This window comes from Melozone crissalis, unplaced genomic scaffold (genome assembly GCF_028551555.1).
Source record: "Melozone crissalis strain CALT ecotype California unplaced genomic scaffold, PUWL_Pcris_2 ptg000088l_1, whole genome shotgun sequence".
NCBI classification, from domain to species: Eukaryota; Metazoa; Chordata; class Aves; order Passeriformes; family Passerellidae; genus Melozone; species Melozone crissalis.
The window spans coordinates 769,330-793,193 of record NW_026535865.1 but is presented as its reverse complement, the minus strand read 5'-3'; the positions used below and the strand labels follow the sequence as shown (position 1 = coordinate 793,193).

The 23,864-nt window shown below is 52.3% G+C and overlaps 1 protein-coding gene across 1 annotated transcript; it reads right to left on the bottom strand.

Moving 5' to 3' along the window:
- Window positions 1–9,507: 9,507 nt before the first annotated feature.
- LOC128946867 (olfactory receptor 14A16-like) lies at window positions 9,508–10,473 on the bottom strand. Its single transcript, XM_054290865.1, has one exon. It carries the CDS (start codon window positions 10,471–10,473, stop codon window positions 9,508–9,510), a length of 966 nt encoding a protein of 321 aa, XP_054146840.1.
- Window positions 10,474–23,864: the final 13,391 nt, after the last annotated feature.

Genomic DNA, 23,864 nt, shown 5'->3' with positions numbered 1-23,864 from the left:
CCAGGTCTAGCAATTTGGTTTTAGCTAGCTTAGGAAGAGAAGTCCCTTGGACTGTGACTTTCCTTTTTCTTGGAACTGTTTAAACCTGCTCTGGACTGAAAACCCAGAAAAACACCGGCAGCAGCTCACACCTGTGGCCCACCGAGCTCTGGGACGCTGCATTCCAGCACCAAAGGGACTTAGAAGAGACTGAGTGAGCCAACTACAACCCACAAAAAGGACTTCCTGAATTTGCCATCTCTTCAGCACTGTCCGAGGTTTTATTTAATATTATTCATTTTTCATGCTTGTGCATACTTTATTTGTTAAATAAACTGGAGTTTTTCACTTTTCTCAAGGGAAGTCTTTTCCTGAACTAGTAGGGGGAGGGGCTGCTTGAACTTGCTTTCTAGATGGATTCCTTTTGGAGATTTCCTCCCAAAATTTACCCTAAACCAGCACAAACAGTCGTCATGAAAATTTCACCAGTGGCATAATTTCCTTGTGGCAAATCTTGTGACAGAAGCTTGATCTGGTTCTCCATGAGAGGTTCTGGAAAAGAGCAGACAGGAGAAGACTCCTGGAAAACTGCAACAGCTTTCCAGAAATGAAATAAAAACAAAAATGAAAGAAACAATCCAAGGTGTTTTCCTCTATTTATTTCTGTGCTCTCCTTTTCCACGTTGCATCCCAGTAATTCCAGATGCACCTCACCTCTAAGATCAGTCACTTAGTGATTTTTAGACACTCTAAAATGCCATGAGCCACACACAGTTTTCCTTCCCCTGTTTTTACAGGAAAGCAACCCTGGATATGTAACTGCAGTGCTGGGCAGAGGTAGGAATCCTACCCCAAGAGAAGGTGCCCCGACAGTGTTTGACCCTCAGCAAGGACAATGCACAGCAGCAAGCGAGGGGACTGCTGTTCACAATCCCCTCACACTGGTGCAGGAGTCAGGGCTCTGCATCCGGGCTCAAGGCTGCAAAGTTCCCGTGTTTGGGCAGACGGAGGGGCTGTCCCCGGGGCGCGCGGGGCTCGAACGCGGGGCTCGTGGGGCGAGCGGGGAACGGACACAGGGACGAACGGCCCCGGTGCTTCAGTTGCAGCGGCAGTAGTGGCGGCAGCAGCGGCGGCAGCAAACAGATACTTTTGAACACTCTTTCGCTCTTTCTTTTTTTCTCTTTCTCTCTCTGTCCCTTTCCCGCTGCCGGGCACCCTTCTCTCCGGGTCCCTTGCCCAGCGTCCCTCTCCTCTGCCATACCGCATTCCAAGGAGCGAACGCCTGTGCATGGCCGGCCCGGGGCGGGTGAGGGGCGCTCGGGGGCCGTTTCTGGCCCCGGGCCGAGCGCTGACAGCCGCGTCCCGCCCGCAGGGACGGCGCAGGAGGCCCTGCAGGAGCGGCACCGGCTGGGATCGCGGCTGGGGCGCGGCGGCTTCGGCAGAGTCTTCGCGGCCACGCGGCTCTCGGACGGCGCCCTGGTGAGCGGCGGGGCCAGCGGCGGGCGCAGAAGGAGGGGATAGAGGAGGAGGAGGGCGGAGGGCGGAGGATGGGGCTCGCAGTGCGGGCGGCGAGCTCACCCCGCTGCTGCCCTTGGCTTGCAGGTGGCCATCAAAAGGGTGCCACGGAACCGCGTCCGGCACTGGGGCGAGCTGGTGAGTGAGCGGTGCCAGCAGCTGGGGCTGCCGGCCAGGGATGAGCCGGGGCCCGGCAGGGTGGGAGCCGCCAGGACGCCCCGAGGGAGAGCGGGCGTGGGGCCAGCGCAGGGCGCAGAGCACCCTGGCCTGGCTGAGGGCTTCCCCAGGCCTGGCACAGCATCGGCCCCACTGACGGCATCGTGCTCCTCCCGCAGCCCGACTGCACTAGTGCCCCGCTGTAGATCGTACTGCTGGCCAAGGTGTCCACTGGCTTCCCTGGTGTGGTCCAGCTGCTGGAGTGGCTCGAGCTCCCCAACTACATTATCATGGTGCTGGAGCGGCCAGAGCGGTGTCAGGACCTGCAGCGTTTCATTCGGGCACGGCGGTTCCTGCCCGAGGAGGTGGCACGGGAGCTGTTCCGCCAGGTGCTGGAGGCTGTGCGGCACTGCGCCAGCTGTGGGGTCCTGCACAGGGACATCAAGCCAGGGAACATCCTGGTTGACCTGGACACCGGGCAGGCCAAACTGATTGACTTTGGCTGTGGCACCTACCTGCAAGACACAGTCTACACTCACTTTGTAGGTGAGCCCACGCAGGGCTGTGCTCCCGGTGCTGACATCTCATGGCCCAACATCTCCCAGCCCAAGCTGGCTGTGGCAGCGGAGATTCTCCCTTATGCTGCCAGTCAGGGCACTGAGTCTTCAGCTGAATTGCTTTAGAGCGGGGCTGGGTGGGCAGTCATCTTCCAGCCCTGCCAGCCACTCTGCCCAGGACTGGGGCTGGGCTGGGGCAGCCAGCCCAACCAAAACCCCCGTGGGTGGGGGTAGCAGAGAGGGGGGCGGAACCTGTGCCCCAGCCAGTTTGGTGTGCAGATGAGAGGAAGGGCTTGGACTGCTCCACTCACCGTTTGCCTTGGCTTCATAATATTTTTGGGGCAATGCAGGCAGGGAGGATAAGGGCAGGTTTTTTCCCCAGCCCAGAGAGGGTTTTTCCTTTGCTTGTCATGGTCGGGTCTAGCTAGGGCTGCCCTCTTCCAACACCAGAGGCTTCTTTTCCAACCCTAAGTTTGTGCACAAGTCCCAGGTGCTGGCGAGAGGGCAGTGGTCACCCTATGTGCCACTGGGGCAGGCGCCGCAGGCGCAGGGATGCTGGGGCCAGGCTCTGGGAGCAGCAGCATCCCCCTGATGAACTCCATCTGTATTCCATAGGAACACTGTCCTACAGCCCCCCGGAATGGAACGACTTTGGCTGGTACCATGGCGAGGCAGCAACGGTCTGGTCCCTGGGCATCCTGCTGCACCAGATGGTCTGCGGGGAGCACCCTTTCAGGAGGGGCCAGAACCTCAGCTGGGGCCAGCTTCCGCTGCCACAACGGCTCTCTCAAGGTGGATCCTCTTCTCTGGGCTTGGGGGGAATCCCAGTGCTGGGAGACAGCAGCGGGGTCGTGGGCATCCCACTCCGGCAGCTGCTGAGGAGGTGGCACATGTCCTGCTCTCCTCCAAAACAGGGAATTGATGGGAAAGTTTAGGCCCAGCTCTGAGTGCATCCAGAATGGCCTGGGCATGGGAATAGTGGGGCAAAGCAGACAGGAGCCTTCTCTGGCTGACCGGCAGTTTCTGCTTTCTCTCCCCAGAGTGCAAAGATCTGATCAGGTGGTGTTTATCTGTGAACTCCTTGGACAGACCCACCTTAGAAAACCTGTTCTGTGATCCTTGAGTGCAGGATATTCCTCTACCATAGAAGAAGGGAGAGAGCCACAGGCACACTTTGATCCAGGGCCCTGGTAAGTTCCAGTTCCACACATGCCTTGGCAGTCAGAAACAAAGGAACCCAGCCCTTTTTGTGCTGCCTGTGTCACTGCACCGGGGTCATGGGATGGGAACACGCAGCCCTTGTGCTGGAGCTGAGCTGCTCTGCCCAGCACTGGTGGCCGCCATCCCAGCTGGTTTTGCTTGTCCTGGTTCCCTGACAGCTGGGGCCCTGGGCAGAGCCCTGAGAGCCTGGTCTCCCCCCAGAGAAGGAGAAGGAGCCCCTGGAGAAGCTGTACCGGGTGGGGATGCAGCTGCTGCTGCTGCTGCTGCTGGAGACAGCGAGGGTGACATCAAGGATGACAAGCTCCTCCTCAGCCTGGCCACTGGAGGCTGAAGGTGATGGACTTTGATTCTGGCACCTTCTTCAAAGCCAAACTCCACAGGGAATTTGCAGATGAGTCCCCACCTGTGGAAATTCTGCCAGATTTGGGCATGGCCCAGCCTGGCTGGGAACCAAAGGCTCCCCCTTTGCTGGGGCAGATGCAACTCATTCTTCAGTCACTGCCCAGCTGCTTTTGGCAGGGCTGGGAGGATGGGCTGGGGTGGGTACGAAATGGGAGTGGGCTCGTGGCCCTGCCAACAGCCCCCAGCACCCACCATGCCCCGGGGTGGGGCTGGAGCTGGGGCAGCCAGCCCGACACAAACAAACCCCTATGGTGGGAGCAGAGGTGGGACTCCAGAACCTGTGCACAGCTGCTTTGCTGTGCAGGCAAGGAAGGGCTGGGCTGCTCCACTGCCCTTGTTTGCTTTGGGATCACTGTGATTTTGGGGGGCAGTGAAGGGGGGAAGAGAGAAAGTGTGGGCTTCCCACAGCCATGGCTGGGTTTTTCCATGGCATGCAGAGGTTGGGCCTTCCTTAAGGCCCTGACAGAGATAAGAGTTTTTACCTTTTTTCTTGTTTTCCCTTTTTGCATCTAACCTCTTATGTGTTGTTTGTTTTTCCAGAGGAAGTATTCGAGGTGGTCCAGTGTGGATGGGGAAGTGCTTGGGAGCAGCTGTGGCGTGGATGGGCCGTGCCCTTGGAGAAGGCTGAGGCCATGGTTTGGGAGCAGCTTTTCTTCCAGCCATGGCTGGCGTGAGGTGGGTCCCTGTGTGCTCGGCAGGGTAGGATCAGAGCTGTAGGGAGCTGGCAGCGAGCACGGGAGCATCCTGCTCTGGGCAGCTGCTGAGAGCTGGATGTGCCATGGCTGGCTGCCGGCTGGGCACATGTCCTGCCCTCCTGCTCTGCTGCCAAAGGCAGCAGGGATGGGCAGCTCTGGGCACAACTCTGGGCACAGCCAGCATGGCCTGGGCACCGCAGGCCTTGGCACAAGGGCACAGGAGCCCTCAGCTGACAGGCGGTTTCTGCTTTCTCTCCTTGCAGCTGGGCTCTGCGGGTGCTGAGGCTGCTCTGGGCTCTGCCAGGGCTCTGCTGGGCTCAGCCCTGGGCCCAGCTGGGCTGGCTCTGCCCTCACATTGCTCTGACAGCTCTGCATCAGACGAGCCCATTGCGAGCACAGCGCCTGAGCTTTCTGCTTTGGCAGGTGAGTGAGACTCTGCTGCAGGCCCAGAGATTGCAGCTGGGGACACACATCCAACTGGCAAGGACCCGAACTCTCCACAGTCCCAGCTGAACACCTGGATCTGCACAGGTTGTTTTGTGTTTCCCGTTCTTTCTTCTTGATTGGCTGGAATTGTGCACTTGCACTTTCTTCCTCCTGTAGCAGTGCCACGAGTGGGCCAAAGCTGGCGAGAAGGCCGTGTTCCTGAGGCAGTGCAGTCTGGAGCTGGTGGATGGAGAATTGCCCTTCTGCACTGCCAAACCAGAGGAAAAAGCTGTCAGTGGGACTTTGTGACTCTAAGAAATCCCTGACAGTTTCAAAGGGAATGTGCAGCTCATTCGCAGGGTAAGAAGGAAGGTGATCTTCTCAAGGATTCGGGCTTTGACAAAGTTCCAATTCCCAGTCCTGCTTGCAGCTGGAAGGGCAAAAAGCAATTTCCTCTTCCTTCGAGCACAATTTCAAATACCAGTGTTGGAAACAAAGCCCAAAATCTTTTAAGAGGCTGCTGAGGTCAGTAAGATGGATCCGTGCCATCAGCACATTTACAATGTAAATAACTGAGTTCTCTTTTTAAAAAGATCATTTACCTTTTAATGCAAAGAATGTAACTTTGCATTTATGTTTTGTTTTTTTCACTAACATTGTGTTATGTTTATTCACTAACACTTGGATTTTATTCTTATCTTTTACAATTTATCAAATTTTTTTTCCTTTTTCCTTTTTTTTCCTTTCAAAAGAAAACATGTGCTATCAAAGGAATGTCCTTTGCTCCTGGTTCCCGTGTGGAGCAGCTCCCTTCCTGCTGGCTGAGCTGCTCAGGCAGAGCCTGGCAGCTCCTGGCCCTGCAGGGCTGAGGCTTTTCCCCATTGCTGGGCACAGACTGATGGAGCAGCACTGCTGAACACGGGCACACAGAGGGACCAGCAGCAGCTGCCTTTGGCCACCTGAGGCTCCAAGGCCCAAACTCTGAGCAGCCAGGGCTGGAAGAGACTGACAGGATCTGATCCCTGACTCTGGGCCAGGGCTGCACAAATGACCCCACAGCAGCAGCAGCAGCACATGGAGGTGACTTTGAGCACAGCTCCTGCCCCTCTTCCCTCCCATGTGCAGCGGTGTCTCAGCAGCCTGAGGCACCTGGGAGCCCCCAGTGCCAGCAGGGACTGGAGATGGCAGCCCTGGGCTCCTGGAGGCTGTGCAAGGAGCGGAGCTGGGCACTTCCTGTCCATGGGGAGCTTCCAGATGGAAAAGGCTGCTGTGCCCAGGCAGCTCCAAGGGCACAGAAAGGAGGGTCTGGAGCATTGGATCTGTGCCAGTGCCACAGTCCTGGGCAGCAGCCACCGAGCCCTGGGGGTACAGAGGGCACAGCAAGAGGGACAGAACCAGGCAAGGGCAGAGACTGGAGAGAGCCAGAGCCAGGAGCAGGAACAGCTGCTCCATTGCACTCTTGGAGACTGGTTCAAAGCACTGAAAGGCGTGAAGGGCAGAGAGGAGGCCACAGCAAACAATGCTCCTGTTTGCACAGCCTCCCCTCTCTGTGTCCCAGAAGGAATTGCATGGACTGTGTTCTTCTCTCCGAGTCGTCTTGTTTAGCATGAGCAGCTCAGCACCAGGAGCTGAAGGAGCTGAAGCCTCAGGCCACAGGAGCTGGGCAAGAGGGAACTTTTGGAGCAAAGTAATGCTGCCAACGTGGACCTGACTGAATCCAGCAGATGGAATAATGGAATCACAGAATCCTTTCTGTTGGAAAAGCCTTCTGAGCTCAGCCAGTGCAGCCGCTCACCCAGCAGTGTCAAGCCCAGCACTAAACCACGTCCCTGAAGTACCAAGGCCTGGATGCCAGCAGTGAGTGAGGCCTGGACAGCAGGCCCTGAGCCAAAGGTGACCTCTGGATGTACCTTCCAAACAAAGGTTAGCTTTGTAACTGCTCATTAATGAAATATGATGGTCATTAGAGCTGTGATAGATGTATCCACTCATTAGTGAAACATGTGTTGACCTTTGTATATTTAGAAGCCAGACAAGGCCATGAAATCTGACATTGGGCCTTGTTTGGGGCTGTATAGTCAAAGTCACCTCCCTTGGTTCCTCCTTGAGCCCTGGCCAGGCTTTGGGTAGGACCAGGAGGAGAATGGAACCAGATGTTCCTGCACTAGAAATGCTGTCAGTTTGTTCATTCATCACTGTCAGAGCTGGGCCCTCTCCTAGCGGGGTTGGAGCCTCACCTGGGGCTGGAGGCACCTGCAGTAATTCCCAGTGCCCAGGAGTGGCTCTGCAGCCCTTGGCTGTGACAGCTTCCCCAGCTGCTGTGTGGATCTGGGGGATGGCAAAGCCTGAGGGTAGCTGGGGCTGGATCCTAATCACTGCAGGCAATCTTTGGTGGTGATGATTTGGAGCATTGCTGAGCTGCTCCTTCTGTGATTCTTTGCAGTTTTGCACTATAATAAATCACACAATTCCTGAACTTGGTGTCTGTGTCTCTGGTGCTGACCCTGCCCACCAGCAAAACAGAGACTGAGGGCCCACAGAACCAAAGGTGCCTTGTGACACTGTGGGGCCTGGTGGGACCAAGGGGACCAGAGTGACACTGTGGGGCCTGGTGTGACCAAGGGGACCAGAGTGACACTGTGGGGCCTTGTGTGATCAATGGGGCCATAGTGACACTGTGGGGCCTGGTGTGACCAAGGGGACCAGAGTGACACTGCGGGGCCATATGGAACCAAGGGGACCTTAGTGACACTGCAGGGCCACATGGAACCAAGTGGACCAGAGTGAGACTGTGAGACACCATGAAACCAAGTGTTCATTGTGACACCATGGGGGCCACGTGGAACCAAGGGCCAATTCTGACATTGTGGAGCCTCGTGGAATAATTCCACAGGGCATTTCAAAGTTCCAGGGACTTGTATGTCCAAAGATCCAGTGATTTCTTCTCCTTGGCACTGCCCTGTTCAGCTCTCCCTGGCCCTACCCCAGCCCTGCAGAGCAGCTGTCTGGCCCTGCAGCAGGAACTGGAGGCCCTGGAGGTCAGGGTCAGGCACTTTATGTCTGGGATGCTCAGCAGATGCTCAGCTCAGGCAGCTCCTGCAGCCCTAGGGCCAGCCCCACTGCCCAGCCTAGCAGCAGAGTTGGCCCCGGGGCTCCTCAGGCAACTCCTGCTGGCCCAGGGACAGGGCATCCTCTTGCCAGAGCTCCTCTGCACACCCACGGGGTCCTGCTCTTCTCCTGGCCCATGCCAGCTGCCCCCAGAGCCTTTCCCAGAGGGACATGTCTGTGCTGGCCTGAGCAGCCACTGCTGCAGCCCCTGCCCTGCTCCCCAGAGCCTGAGCTGGGGCTGCTGCTCTGCAGAGCACGGGGGCTGTGCTGCCTGGGGCCCTGGGTGCCTCTGCTGGGCTCTGCTGCTCAGCCTGGCACACAGAGGCAGCTGATGGTGCTCCCTGCACTGACCCCCTCCCACACAGGCTCTGCGCGGCCATGGAGGGGCTCAGAGGTCCCTGCCTTGTTCCAGGGCTGCCAGAGGGGCTCGGGGCTGCCCTGGATCCTCCTGGGAGAGTTCCCTGAGGGTCAGAGGAGTCAGTGCCCAGACTCCTTTCCCTGTGCCTGCTGTGTCCCTGGGCTGCAGAGCTCTCCTGGCTCACAGCAGACATTCAGTGCTTGATCTCAGGGTGACCCCACCCTGGCCAGTGCCCAGTGAGCTCCACTCCCTGCTGCTCCCTGGCACATACTGTCCCTGCAGGTCCCCTGTGCTCTCCTGTCAGCTCCCAAGGCCCTCCAGACAAACATTCCTCTGCCATCAGGCCTGGCACAAGCTGCAGGAAGGTTTAGCACAGACCATCCAGCATCTGATGGGCACTGGCCACCAATGAGCAAAACCTGCCCCAGACCTGAGTCCCCTAAAGGCCACCCTGGGACCCTGATCTCATCCCACAGAGCCCTGGGAGAACAAGGAACACAAGGAGCCTCTTCAGAGTCTGTTTCTTAGGCCTGCTCCTGAGAGTGGTTCTGGAGGAGAGCGAAGCCTCCCTGCCCTGCCCTCAGGAGATGCCCTTTGCTGATGGAGCTGCTGTGCTGGAGCCCAGCTGTGTCCCACCAGTGCCCATGGCCTGGCCCTGCCTGTGGCCACAGCAGGGACACGCAGCAGGACAGTGACCAAGCTGCCAGAGCACTGCAGCCTTACAACCACAGCAAGGCTGGGAAGGACAGGGTGGAGTTAGGCAAAGCAGATGTGGGAAGAGCCAGGGCCATTGTCCATGGCTGTGGTACTGTGCTGGGAGTCTCTTCCCTCCACCTCTGCTCAAAGGCAGAGACAGAGAAGGGCTCAGGAAGAATCTGGGATAGAGAGCTTAGAGCGAGAATTTGTTTTTATTTAAATGCCAAGAGAACAAGCCTCTTTTAAGTCTTTTTATTTCAAAAGAAAGGTGGATATTCATAGAGAAATGCTAAGAGTAATACTACAGTATTTTGTGAGAAACATTACAACAATAGAAAAAGTTGCCATAGTAAAAAATAGACAAATAGGGTGAAAAGGCTGTAATTGTAAAGAGTTATATTCTGAAGGCTCTGTAGCAGAAAAGAGAATTTATTGCTTCTGTAGTTGCAGTCACCAGTTTTCCCAGGGCATCCTTGAGCTCCTGGTTCCTTAGGCTGTAGATGAGGGGGTTCAGGGCTGGAGGCACCACTGAGTACAGAACTGACACTGTCAGATCCAGGGATGGGGAGGAGATGGAGGGGGGCTTCAGGTAGACTAAAAAGCCAGTGCTGACAAACAGGGAGACCATGGCCAGGTGAGGGAGGCAGGTGGAAAATGCTTTGTGCCGTCCCTGCTCAGAAGGGATCCTCAGCACAGCCCTGAAGATCTGCACATAGGAGAAAACAATGAACACAAAACAACCAAAATATAGAAGAGCACTTAGCACAATGAGCCAAAGTTCCCTGAATTTGGAGTGTGAGCAGGAGAGCTTGAGGATCTGTGGGATTTCACAGAAGAACTGGCCCAGGGCATTGCCATGGCACAGGGGCAGGGAAAATGTATTGGCTGTGTGCAGCAGAGCATTGAGAAAGGCACTGGCCCAGGCAGCTGCTGCCATGTGGGCACAAGCTATGCTGCCCAGGAGGGTCCCGTAGTGCAGGGGTTTGCAGATGGACACACAGCGGTTGTAGCACATGACAGTGAGAAGTGCAAATTCTGCTGACATGAAAAAGGCAAAGAAGAAAATCTGTGCAGCACATCCTGAGTAGGAGATGTTCCTGGTGTCCCAGAGGGAATTGTGCATGGCTTTGGGAACAGTGGTGCAGATGGAGCCCAGGTCGCTGAGGGCCAGCTTGAGCAGGAAGAAGAACATGGGTGTGTGCAGGTGGTGGCCGCAGGCTATGGCGCTGATGATGAGGCCGTTGCCCAGGAGGGCAGCCAGGGAGATGCCCAGCAAGAGGCAGAAGTGCAGGAGCTGCAGCTGCCGCATGTCTGCCAATGCCAGCAGGAGGAAGTGCCTGATGGAGCTGCTGTTGGACATTTGCAGCCTTGGGTTATTGTTATTTATAGAGGATTATCACCTGTCTGGAAAGGAAATGGCAGTGCCTGATTGGACATTTCTTCACTCTGGGAATCGTGGACTGTTGAAAGAAGACTTGAATTGCTGGACCAAGTCTTTAAGTTAATCCTATGTGTTTTATTTGGAATCCCCTCAAAATTACTTCTCTTCCCTTAAGGGAATTTTGCTAAACTTTATTTGAGTTTGGGTTTGTACTGCTGAGTTTCTGCCTCATATTCAGCACTGCCCTCAGCCTGAACACTGCAGAGCCCAAAGGGAAAACAGGGCTCCCTGTGGCCCAGTGCAGTCAGACCTGCTGGAACCACACAGGAACCCTTTGTTAATTCCACCACTTTTGATTTCAGTGTCATCACACTTAAAACTTTCCTGAAAAATAAAGTGGACTTTTTGAGTTCTCCAGTTTAAAAATAATTTTCTCCAAACCCTTCTCTCTTTCCCTGTGCAGCTGGACAGGATGAGATACCAAGGGTTGGTCTGGCTCTCTGCTGCCTGGAGTTGTGCCTACTGGGAGTGGTTTCTCTCTATCCAAGCCCCATCCCTGCCAGTGCTGCCAGAGCCCAGCCCAGCCCTGGGGGCTCAGCTCTGCCCTGCACACCCCTCCCAGCACAGGGCACTGCCCAGGGGCATCTCCCTGGCAGCAGGGCCTTAAGGGTAGGGCAGACAAACAGAGATGCTGCAAGCCAATGTGCTGCTGCTGCTGTCTTTAGGGAGAGGAGGCTGAGGACGCACTTTCTGAGGGAGATCTGAGGCCCATCTGCTGATGCCCAGGGTGACAGTGCAGGAGTCTCAGTGACACAGATAAAGCTGACAGCCCCTTTCCCTTCCCTTGAGGAGAAAACTGAGAGCAGCCCTGGCCATGCAGCACCATCTCCAGAGCAGGAGGAATCTGCCCTGATCGGGGTGGCTCCATCCACCTCCAACTTCTCCCCTGCAGCGTCCATGGGGAGCTGCTAGGCAGGCTGAGAGCTGCCCCTGGCAGGTGGCACATGCCCTGGGCTGGCCAAGAGCCCTGAAGGCTGCAGGAGCTGCTCTACAGGAATGCCCTGGGCAGCCCTGGATGCAGTCCCCGCTTCACCCCCTGCAGCCGTTCCTGGCAGCAGGAGCCATCCTGCCCTGTCCCTCTGACGGTGCCCAGGGCAGCCCCGCTCTGCAGCACATCCTCCTCCTCCTCCTGTGTCACAGAGAAACTGGGAGAGTCCTCCTCACACATCCCCCAGGCTTTGGGGTGTGCTGCCTTCAGGAGATCCCTCCAGGAGCACAGGGGACATTGCCCTGCACCCATACACTCACCATGCACAGGACTGTGAAGATCTTTCCCCAAGTGAAGTCTCAGCTCAATGTCTTCCCAATCCTGATTGCCTTCAGCCTGTCTCTGCCTGGCTCCTGTCCCCTCAGTGCCTGCAGGCAGAGCCCTCAGCCCGTCTGGGCTGGGAGAGGAGCTGGTCCTGGAAAGAGCTGTTCCTTTAAAGCTCAGCAGCACAGACACAGCACAAGGACTTTAATGAGCCTCTTGGGGATTTGGTGTTGTTTACATCAGACTCAGTCCCTGAGAGGGTCTTCAAAAACTTCTCAAGAACTCAAAATTGAATTGAAACTCCAAAGTTTCTTCAAGTTTTAATGGGTTCCACTGAGGGACATGACTGAGAAAGTGTCCTCAGGTTCCAGTTAGAGCAGAACACTGTAGGCAGTGATGACAGCTGGGGACAAACAATGCCAAGGTGTCTCTGGTGCTGAGCAAAGCTGGATGTGTGTCAGGAATGCAAAGGGCCAAGGCCTGAGCCCCAGCCCCTGGCCAGGCAGATCCTGTCCCTCCCTCCTTGCTCAGGGCTCTTGCCGGGATGGGCACTGGCATATGGAGATGTGCAATGGCAAGGGCAGGAGCATGGGGCGGCCCATGCCAGGCTGCTGAGCAGGGACAAGGAGGCAATGAGGCCCCAGGCCTGCAAGGGTCACTTGTCTCCTGCTCCTGCCTCAGGCCAAGCCCAGCAGCCATGGCCAAAGTGCTGCCCAAGTTGGCTCTGGCAGGGCTGTCTTGCAGCTGCTACACATGCCTATGCCCTGTGCAGCCCAGGCTGTGCTACGGTGTCCCTGCCCTGTGCCTCTGTCCCTGCAGGCTGTCGGCATCCCCCGGCTGCCCCACTTGGCTGGGCCCTTCCTTTACTGATAGCTCTGCCTCCTGGCTGCCTCTGCCTACCCACACAAAGCCTTGGGCTGACCCAGGCTCCTTCTGAGGGATGTTCTGCACCATAGCCCTTTCTGGGAGCAAAATTTATTTTTCTTTATGTCCAGTCTGGGTCTCCCCAGCTGCATTTGTGGAATAATTTCTCTATCTGGCTCTTTCCCACTATGGAGAAAAAGCTCCACCATTTCTGAATCCACCTTTTAAACCCCGCCAAGCCACTCCTGTTCTGTCCTCAGTCTCTTCACAACTCAGACCAGGCACATCATCCTCCATATACTGGCTATGTTCTTTAGGCCTGCAAACCCCAGCCTGGGATATCTTTGAGCCCTCTCCAAGGTGCTTTCAGATGAAAACATTCTGCTCATAGTCTAACAATATATCACAAGTGCCCAAGGCCAGGCTGAGGTGTCTGTCAATGGCAGGTTTTGTCTGGGAGCAATCCTGGGATAGATGGAATTTCGTCAGCCAAATTCCAGTTTCTGCCATGGCCCCTGGAGAGGGCCAGTTTTTTTCCATAGGAAGGAAGGCACAGAGCCCTGGTTCTTCTGAGGTAGATGAGATGTGATCACTAGAGGCCAAGGCCAGGCAGAGCTGGCAGGTTTTTTTCTGGGTATCTTTTCCTTGCATACAGGAAATTTTTCAGGGGGGAGTACCAGTTTTGTCCATGGGTGTCTGAAAAGAGAGACAGTTCTTTCCATAGGAAGGAAAGCATGGAGCCTCAGTGATCCAGGTGCTGATAAGAGGCAGCCCTCAAAATTCCAAGATCAGCTGGACCTTTCAGGTGGACCCTGGGAGGCCAAACCAGCCAGATCTGTTCCATGTCCCCTTGGCTCCATGAGGTCCTGCATTGTCACAATGTTCTCCTTGCTTCTGCAGTGTCACAATGGCCCCGTGCTTCCATGCAATGGCCCTGCAGGGTCACAATCACCATTTGGTTCCCCGGGGCCCCACAGTGTCACAATGGTCTCCATGATTCCATGGGGCCTTGCAATGCCACAATGGTCTCCATGGATCCATGGTGTCCCACAGCATCACAACGGCCCTTTGGTTCCATGAATTCCCACAGTGGCACAATCGTCTCCACGGGAAGGAAGCAACCGAGTCCCAGTGTTGCAGGGGCAGATGAGAGGCAGTCACCAAAGGCCAGCCAGACTTGACTGTGTTGGCAGATTTTTTCTGGGAGCAATTCCCAGATATACAGAATTTTAGAGGTAGGATCCCATCTTTGGACATGGACAACTGGACAAGAAGGATGATTCTTTCCATAGGAAGGAAATAATGGAACACCATTGTTTTAGTGGCAGAAGCAGAGGCCACAGGCCAGACACACCTGTTTGTCCTGGCAGCTTTTGTCACAGAGGAATCCTTGTATATAGAGAATTTTGTGGGGCTGAATCTCAATTTTGACCATGGATACCATGACATGAATGACAGTTCCTTTCCATTGGAAGGAAAGCAGCAAGCCCCAGTGTTTCAAAAGCAGGTGAGAGGCAGCTCCCAAGAGGCCAAGGGCAGCCAGAATTGTCTGTCCTGGCAGCTTTCACTTGGGAACAATCCTTGGATGGACGGAGTTTTGGAGGAGGAGTCCCAGTTTCGACTGTGGGCACCTGGTTAAAATGGATGGTTTTTCTATAGGAAAAAAAGGCACCAAGTCCAAGTGTTTTGGAAAAAGATGAAAGGTGGCCACCATAGGCCAAGCCATCCAGACCTTTCTCTCTTGGCACCTTTCATCTCGGGGAAATCCTTGGATGTAGGGAATTTTGGAGGTGGAATCTCCATTTTGGCTGTGGGCACCTGGACAGGAAGAAGCGTTCTTTCCATTAGGAAGGAAAGCACAAAGCCCCAGAGTTTAAAAGGCAGATGAGAACCAGTCCTCAGGAAGCCAAGGCCAGCCAGAGCTGTCTCTCCTGGCAGCTTTTGTGTGGGAGAAATCCCTGGATATAGGGAATCCTGGAGGTGGATTCCCAACTTTGGCCATGGGTGCCTGGATGTAAAAGATGCTTTTTTCCCTAAAGAAAGAAAAGCACATGGTCCCAGTGTTTCAAAGGCAGATGAGAGGTGGCCCCTGGGTGGCCAAGCCAGCCAGATCTGTCTGTCCCGGCAGATTTCATCTGGGAACAATCTTTGCATATATGGAAATCTGGAGGAGGAATCCTGATTTTGGCCATGGGCACCTGGAGGAGAAGGACAGTTCTTTCCACAGGAAGGAGAGCCCAGAGCCCCAGTGTTCCAGGGGCTGATGAGCAGCAGCCCTCGACATGCCAGGGTCAGCTGGAGCTGTCAGGTGGCCCCCAGGTGTCCCAGTCAGCCAGGCCTTGATGCCTTGAGAGGCTGCCTAGAACAGAGGCTGGACAGTGTTACAGGAATAAAGTAGGGATTTATTAAAAGGCCTTCAAAGGATACACCTGGGGCAGTACAAGAGCCCGGCTGAGGGTACACCCAAGATGGACAATGGGTCACACATTTTCACACTTTTATAAGTTTTGGTCCATTTCTATATTGAGGTTAATTATCCAATTACAGCTTCAGGTTGTGAAGTCCCATCCTCCCAGTCTGCTCTGCTCAATTCACTGTTTGCACTTCTTGGGCCTGAAGCTGCAACAGTATCCTTGGCTCTCCTAGGTTTCTAGGTTTCCTACTCCAGTTATGGAGAAATATATCAAAGAGCTTCTAAAAAAATGTGCTCCTATTTTAAAGGGTGTATTTCATTACTGCTTTCTTTGGAACCGAGATAATTGCAGCATTCTGTGATTGATTTTGTCCCAGGGTCTCTCCTCAGGAGCTCTGGCCTGCTCACAGAAGTTGTGCCTTGAGCTCTGACCCAGTGTGGACAACCTTGCTCCACATTTCCAGCCCCATCCTGTCTGTCCTCACTCCCCTGGGACCTGCTGTGCTTGGAGAGCTGGCTGCACTCAGCCTAAGAGGGGTTTTCCCTTTTTGTAGTTTTTGAAGCAATCTCAAGCTCCTGAGTTTCCCCACTGAAAACATACACACTGCTCACGTGTGTGCCAAGACCAAGTTGCCACAATAATATTTCCCTTACCCAAGGCAGAACTGTGCAGGAAATGTTTTAGACCTTGGGACTCCATGGTTCCATGAGGCCTTGCTCTGTGACAATGGACTTTTGGTTCCATGAGGTTCTGTACTCAACAGTGGTATCCTTAGTTCCAAGTGTCACCATGGCCCCTGGGTTCCACGGGGCCCTGCTGTATGACAATGGGCTCCATGATTCCACGATTAATGCAAAAGCTTTGCATAAACAATGAGCAACACCATGGTCTCCTTGGATCCACATTGTCGCAATGAACAATGGGTTCCATGAGATCCCAAACTGTCACAATGGATATTTGGCTCCATGTGGCACCTCTGTGTCACAAAGGACCCTTGGTTCCATCAGGCCCCACAGTGTCACAGGGGTTTCCTTGGTTCCATGTGCCCCAAAATGTCACAGGGTTTTCCCTTTTCCTACAGCAACCAGCAGCAAACTCCAGTGCCAGGATCAAATATCTGGCAAGAAGGAGCAAGGGGGAACATTTGGAGTGATGGATTTTGCCTTCCCAGGTCACAGTGATGTGGGATGGGGCTCTGCTGTCCTGGAGATGGCTGAACACCAGCCTGCCCATGGCAGGGGGTAAGAGACAGCCTCTGTCTATGGAACTGCAACAGCAGAGAGGTCAGAAGAAGGCTGGGTTTTAAAGACCCTCACCAGCACAACAAACATCAACCTAGGACATTTTCTTGAAAGCTGACATTTTAGAGCATTCTTTTATACAGACATGGACCACCAAATAACAAGTTAAAAAGCTTTGGTTTTCTCTCTGCCCTGAGACCAGCTGGAATCTTTTCAGCAGTCTGTGCTGTTCCATCCCTTGCTTAGGCCAAGGATGTTGGGGCTTCTCTTCACAGGCAGGCTCTAAAGGCAGAACAAAACTAAACAGCTGTGTAAGGCACAGTACAAAGGAAGCAACGGGCTGATCAACACTGCCCTTTCAGTGACATTTCTCGTGAGATCCTCAGCACCCCAGGCTGCAAACAAGCCACTCTTGGGGCGAAAACAAGAGCCGCACCCAGTGCTAAGCACCAGCCCGAGCCCAGCGGGGCCTTGGAAGAGGCGGGGGAGAGCCCTGGGCCGGAGAACGGCTCAGGGCTGGGGGCTATGGCGCCGAGTGCCCTGCCCGTGTCTCCCTCGGCTCTGCTGCACCACGGGGCCGGAGCCCGGTGCCGGCGCTCGGTCCCTGCTGCTGCAAGGGTGCTGCCCAGGGCTCCTCACCCGCTGGGGCCCGGCCCAGGGGCTGAGGGGCGGCCGCTGCCAGCTTCGGCACCTTGTCCCAGCTGGAGAAGGTCTCGGGGGCAGGGCAGCGGTGGCGGTGGGGTCGCTCCTCTGCCTGGGGCTTGTGCACTTCAGCCGCAACAGTGCCAGCTGTTATGAACAAGTTCATAAGTTAATGCAATTAGAGCTGTTCATGTTAATCTGAAATTGTAATAAGTTAATTGTGTTAATTAAATCATTGGTAAATATTAAACCTTTAAATTATCCCTACTGTTAATCCCCTTACCTTACTGGTAACCTTGTTGCATCTGTCGGGTACTGCCTCCGCTGCTCCCCAAAATGGTGTCAGGTAACATCCCTGGGAAAATATGCAAACTAAGACAGTCAAGAAAATCCAATGAAAGACCCTAAAAACAAAGAGCTGGTCAAAGATTTAAGGAACTAAGCAATGGGTCCTACTAGCAAAAAGTTCTCCTACTCCACCAGCAAGGTGTCACTGTGACCTGACTGGAACTGGGTCAGAATGAGGACCCTAGACGACGAGCCAAAAAGTGACTTCCTAGACACACCCGTGAGGATGGAAAACCCTGATCTGCTGTGGACCAAAACTGTCTGCCTCCTCCTCTGCGTCGCCAAAGGGAGCAGTAGGGGAGTGCACAACCCCTCGGGCCCCCACCAAAAACTAGTCATTCAATAAAGGCATCCAGAAGGAGCAGGTTCTCCTTGCCCATTTATTTCAGCTGGGAGCTCATCCAGGATAGCCACACCTGAAGAGGACACCAGGAATGGGACGGCCGCCCATCCGGGACCTCCAGGACAGCTGGTACCTGGACCAAAGAGATCAGCCTGGGATCAGCGATGCCAATGAATGCTGGAGGAGTAAGTGACCCCGGTGGCAGGCATAGGAGGGGCGTGAATGGTGCGTGAGTGAGACGAGGGGCGGCAGCTCAGACCCTCAAAGCGGTGAGGGCCCCCCAGTACCACAGTTCTGGACCCTCATGAGGGGGTTGGCTGGGAACGGGGGGAAGCAAGAGGAGCTGCTGAGTGAGGCGTCTCCTGGGAGTAGTGAGGGCCCCCCTGGGCGTGCAGGGGATAGCCAGGTGTGAGTGGCATGCATCAGGGCTGGGTCTCCCTTGGTAAGACCATTGCAACCTAGGTAGGTCTGGGCGTGTGGAGTACCCAGACACTGAGTGGGTCACACGCATCACAGGGTGCCCCCAGGCACTGCCGGTACCAAGCGCCCACGAGGGTTTTCACTGCTCAGGACTGGGCCAGACGTACCGCAGGTGGTGCTGCTGTAATCTCAGGGAGGAGATAATGAACCCACGGCCCAAGAGCACCGGGGTGGGGAGTCTTTAGGTTAAGGCAAGGACAGGCACCACACATTCTTGCACACACCCCTTTTGCCTAGTCTATTCCGCTGGGGAGGGGTAGCCAAGCTGGACGGTGGACGGCAAAGGGGTCGTGCTCCTCTTGTGTTGATCCCAGTTTCTGGGAAGGGATCAAGGGTCTCCTTGAACCTTCCTACATCCATTCAAAAAAGTGAGGAAGGCCGATATGGTATTAGAACAGAACAGTCTAGCCCAGGGTTTGGACTCATGGTCCGGCCTGGTGGGTGGCTAGACAAGGGAAGGTCCTGGTGTCCAGGGAGGGGATTCTCATACTGGGGACCCTGGTGTGCATCAAAAATGGTAGAGATGAGGTGCAGGGGTACACTGAGGGGATCGGATCACTAGGATAGGCGCTAAGGTCCAAGACAGAGCTTAGAACTGAAAAGGTGTGAGTGTAGTGAGTTTACTCGGGTAAAAGAGAGAGAGTGAGTGAACCCTGTCCTTTCCCCCAATAAAATTTACTCCTTAGTAGGAGAGTGGAAGTGTGAGAGTGATCAAGAAGGGTTTAAGTTAAATTAAGAGGGGGGAGAAGGCTTGGGTTAAAGTTATATATATTTAGTTGAGCTGAGAAACACTTTCTTTACTTGTAGATTTGTGTTGTGTCACAGACATCTTTTCATGTCTGAGAAGCTGAAAGGCTTCGGGAGCAAAATGTAAACAATGGTTGTCTGCTGCTGTGGAATGCAACAGGTGCATCTGTGATTGGCCCATCTTGGATGTTTATAATTAATGGCCAATGTTAGCTTGGACTCTCTGTCTGAGACACAAACCTTTATTATTCATTCCTTTCTATTCTTACCTTAGCTAGCTTTCTGAGATGAAACTTTTCCTTCTATTCTTTTTAGTATAGTTTTAATGTAATATATATCATTAAATAATAAATCAAGCCTTCTGAACATGGAGTCAACATTCTCATCTCTTCCCTCACCTGAAAACCCCTGTGAACACCATCACAGTGTTGCCCATCTGTAGATTTCCATTTGGGTAGTGGCACATTTGGGAATTTAGTTTATTCATTTAAGGATGGGTCGGTGTGTAAGTAAAGGAGGAAGCCCCCTTAAAGGAAAAAGGAAGGCAAAAAGTATTCCCTTAGACAGTCTGCTCGGACGGTTATTAGACCACTGGGATTCTCAAGCATCCACTAAAACCTTTGACCAAGTAAAAATGATTTATTATTGTACTGAAATTTGGCCAAAGTTGAAATTACAAGGGAAGTGGCCTTGGTATGTGTAGGAAAGACATTCTGTGCTGTCCTTGTGAGCTAGCAAGGGCCTCCTGAAGATAAGGAGAAGCCCCATCTCTCTCCTGAAGGAAGACCAAGGTTGTTACCATGGAGACAGGATGAAGGAGAAAAAGTTAAGAGATATGGACTCTGGCTGGCTCACAGAGTGATGTGGCTCCCTGATGGCCTACTGGGAACTTTGTTTCTCTCTTGTGACCAATGGGCACTGAATGTGTATATTGGATGGGTGTAAATACCTTGAAGATGTAAAAGCAATTTTGCTCTAATAAATCTCTCTCTTGCACCCTTCTGATGGAGTCCTGTAATTTTGTGCTGTGTCATGCTCTATAACGACATCTGGTGGCCTCGCTGTGATCGCAATTGGACTGTAAAAACAGAAAACAAACTCAAAGGGTACCCTAAAAAATGAGTGAAGGCAGCAGGGAAGCTGTGGAGGTCTAGACCTAATTCAGACAGCTGATTTGAGGTAAGCAATTGGGAAAAAAATGGGAAATAATTTATCAAATGAGGAAAAGACTGTTTTGTCCACGTGGAAATGTTACTAAAAAGAAAATATGTCCAAACTTCTGATTATGCCCTTTGTAGCTTACTGACATGGTGTAAATCACAGGACTTTGAAGCTGATGCCAACACTGCCTTCAGTGTCAGGGCATGGAAAAAGGTTGGGAAGAGACTAGGGGATGTGATATCTAAGGGGGATAAGACAGTTTTTGATTTGGCTACTACCTGGAGGCTGTTGTATGAGGCACTGAAGGAATGGAAAGCAGAACAAGATAGAGGGGAGGAATTGGAAAAGCAGGAATTAGATCAAGAAACTGAAGTAGAGGAATAGGAGGAAGATGAGATTGAGCCTGTTAATGTATCTCCCCCTGAGGAGCCTGCTGCAGTTGCTGTGGAGGTTCCCCCAGGGTTTGCTATCGTGAGAATCAAATGGCAGGCTAAGACTGTTCCTTGGTATTCATCTCCAAAAGACTTTGTTAAACCTGTGTATACTTCACCTGCTCAGCAGTTAGCTGCACTGAGTGCTAAACCAAAGTATCTTACGCCTACACAGCAATTAGCCAAAATGAAATCACAGAAGAAGCAAAGTGTAAAACAGGCTGGGTCATTGGTCCTTCTGTCTCTCCCTGGGCTGTTTGCTCCCTCCTCACCCTCCCGTGGTTCATCTGCTCCCCTCTCACCCTCCCACAGATCAGCTGCTCCTCCCTTACCTGTCCCTCGGTTGGCTGCTCCCCCCTCTCCCGCTTTCCCTTTAGCCATCCACCCCTCCTCTGCCCCCCTTTGAGTCATCTGCCTCCACTCCACCGCCCCATTGAGCCATCTGCCCTCCTCCTCCCTCCTGAACTGGTTGAACAAAAGCAATTTTTAATATTGTGTCCCTCTTTGTCTAGTGATAGTTCTGACAATGAACTGCCGGTTATAAGTACACCTAAAAAGATGCAGGAATCTGTTTCTGTTAGAGCTTGGAGCAGATCCAGGCCTGCTGTTTCTTGGACTCTGCCTCCCTGACAGGTGGCTGTGACTCCTCGACACCCTTTCAATTTGGGGAGCATGTGAGAATGAAAGCAGCTGAAGTGGGAGACTGGAATTTGTTAGAGAAAATAGGTCCACCTAAAAGGATAGAGATGGCTGCTGCTGCTTCTGGTGGGCCTGTGGCTTTTCCTGTTTTCAAAGCTGCTCCTAATTCAGGACAACAAGATAGTCATCAGGTTTTTGCATGGAGGGTTGTACAGGACTTTCAGTCAAATGTAGATCAGTATGGTGTTAACTCTTCGCAGGTGATGCAAGTGATTAATGTTCTAAATGCTGATGTACTTGCACCTTATGATATTGTTCACCTTGCTATGATTCTGTTTCTGCCAGTGCAGTATGGTGTGTTTCAAGCTACCTGGAAGCAAATGGCTGAAAGAGTAGCATTGGACAATATGCAGTTACCTCAGCATGATCCATGTCACGCTGTGGGAGCTGATGTCTTGCTGGGCAATGGACCATTCTCTAACCTGGATTTGCAGGCAAGATGGGACCCCCTGGTTCTGGCACAGGCCCAGCAGCTGGGTATGAGTGTCACCATGATATTTTCTGAAAAATCCTCTTTGCCCAGGATTTTCTCCTGGGAAGCTGAGAAGCCTCAGAGAGGAATGAAAACAATAATTATCTGATTGGTGCTCCTGTTTTTGCTGCTTTGGAATGTGACTTGAACATTGTTTACCAACAGGCGAATGTTTGATTGGTTCCATGTAAATTGTTTTAATTTAATGACCAATCATGGTGCAGCTGTGTCGAGGCTCTGAGGAGTCATGGGGTTTTGTCATCATTCTTTTCTAGCCTTCTGATGTATCCTTTCTCTACAGTTTAGTATAGTTTTAGTATATAATTTCTTTTAATAAAATATAATATCATAAAATAATAAATCAGCCCTCTGAGAACATGGAGTCAAATTCTCATCTCGTCCTGGGAACCTCACAAACACCACACATGAATGCTTTACTCAAAACAATGGAAATGGCAGCTCCTAAACCAAGGGATACTACCATCCAGCAAGGGGTGAAGGAACCTTTTCTGCAGTTTGTGGAGAGGGCTGCTGCAACCCTTGAGAAGCAAGTAGAAGATGATAAGTTGAAGCAAATTTTGTGCAGACAGCCTGGGACAACACAAACAAAGATTGCAGATGAATTATTGATTCTTTAGCCGGAGATCCCTCGCTGTCTGATATTGTGGTTGCTTGCTCAAAAGTTGGTTGGGTTGAGCATAAAATGGCTGCTTTGGCAAAGTCATGAAGTCCTCATCCAGATGTTCTGCTTGTGAAGAATCAGGGCATGTGAAGACCCACTGCCCTCAAACTGCTGGACGATGTGTACACACTAGTTGGTTTGGTAATCGCCCCAGAGAAAGTTCAAAGGCAGATGCCTTGGAAGTATTTGGGGTTGATAATCGCCAACACACAAATTGTGCCTCAACCTGTAAAATTGGACATTGAAATTAAAACCGCTGTTGACGTACAGGAATTGGTTGGTGCAATAGGTTGGCTTAGGTAATACTTGGGGAGAACAAATCATCAACTGCAACCTTTGTTTAACTTATGATCAAGGATTACTTCCTCTGCTGATGAGAGACATTTGATTGCTGCAGCAAAAAAGGCTGTAGAAGTTAAATTGGCCTTGACACCTAAATTTGTTACCAGAATAGATGTTTCTGTTTGTGTGCAATTATTTATTTTGAGGCATGATGAAATACCATGTGGATTGTTGTGTCAATGGAATGATAAATGGGAAGACTAATTGCATATTTTGGAGTGGATATTTTTGTCTTTCAGGTCCCAAAAAACAGCTCCAGATCTGTATGAGCTTTTCGCAGACATCATTATCAAAGATCGCAGACGCTGCCATGAAATCTTAGGCTGTGATCCTGTAACTATTGTCATACTGGTACAACAATGGTATTTTGAGTGGTGTTTTCAAAACAATCGTGAGTTGCAATCTGCTTTATCTTCCTTTAGAAGTCAAATAGCATATCATTTACCTTCTTATCCTATTTTAAATTTCACTAAGAGAATTTCCTTTTGGGGAAACAACTTTTTTCTTCTGTTCTAGTGGAAGGTGAGACAGTTTTACAGATGGATCAGGGAAAATTGGAAAAGCTCCTGTAGCCTGGAAGAAAGATGACCGCTGGGAATATGAAGTAATGTTTCAACAAGAGTCTCCTCAGTTAATTATGCCTCATGCTTTGCAATACTACAGTACTAATCCTAGAGGCTTACTCCATTTGCAAGAATGGCAAACAGATGTTACAAAAATGCCTGAATTTGGCCATCTAAAGTATGTTCATGTTAAAATTGACAAACTTTTTCTCATGCCATGGTTGCCTCAGCATTGGCAGGTGAAACAGCTCGGGGTGTTATTCGTCATTTTTGCCACGCCTTTTCCATCTTAGGCGTTACATCATTTGTTAAAGACAGATAATGGCCCAGCGTATGTTTCAAAGAAATTGCAAGTGTGTTTTTCACGCCTGGGGTGTTGATCATTCCACTGGTATTCCTCATGTTTCTACAGGCCAAGCAATTATTGAATGTGTTCATGGTGTGTTGAAGTGCCAGGTACAAAAGCAAAAAGGGGAAATGCAGAGGGAGTTGCCTCAAGTGAGATTAGACAAAGCCATTTATGTGTAAAACTTTCTGCATCCTCTACCTGACTTATAATTGTCTCCCATATTCTATCATTTTTTGTCTTTAAATTCAAACCAGCCAAACTTTCAGAAAGGTATTAAGGT

What these genes read in the sequence shown, in the direction of transcription:
- LOC128946867 (XM_054290865.1), bottom strand. Translation starts at nt 10,473, where the DNA reads ATGTCCAACAGCAGCTCCATCAGGCACTTCCTCCTGCTGGCATTGGCA.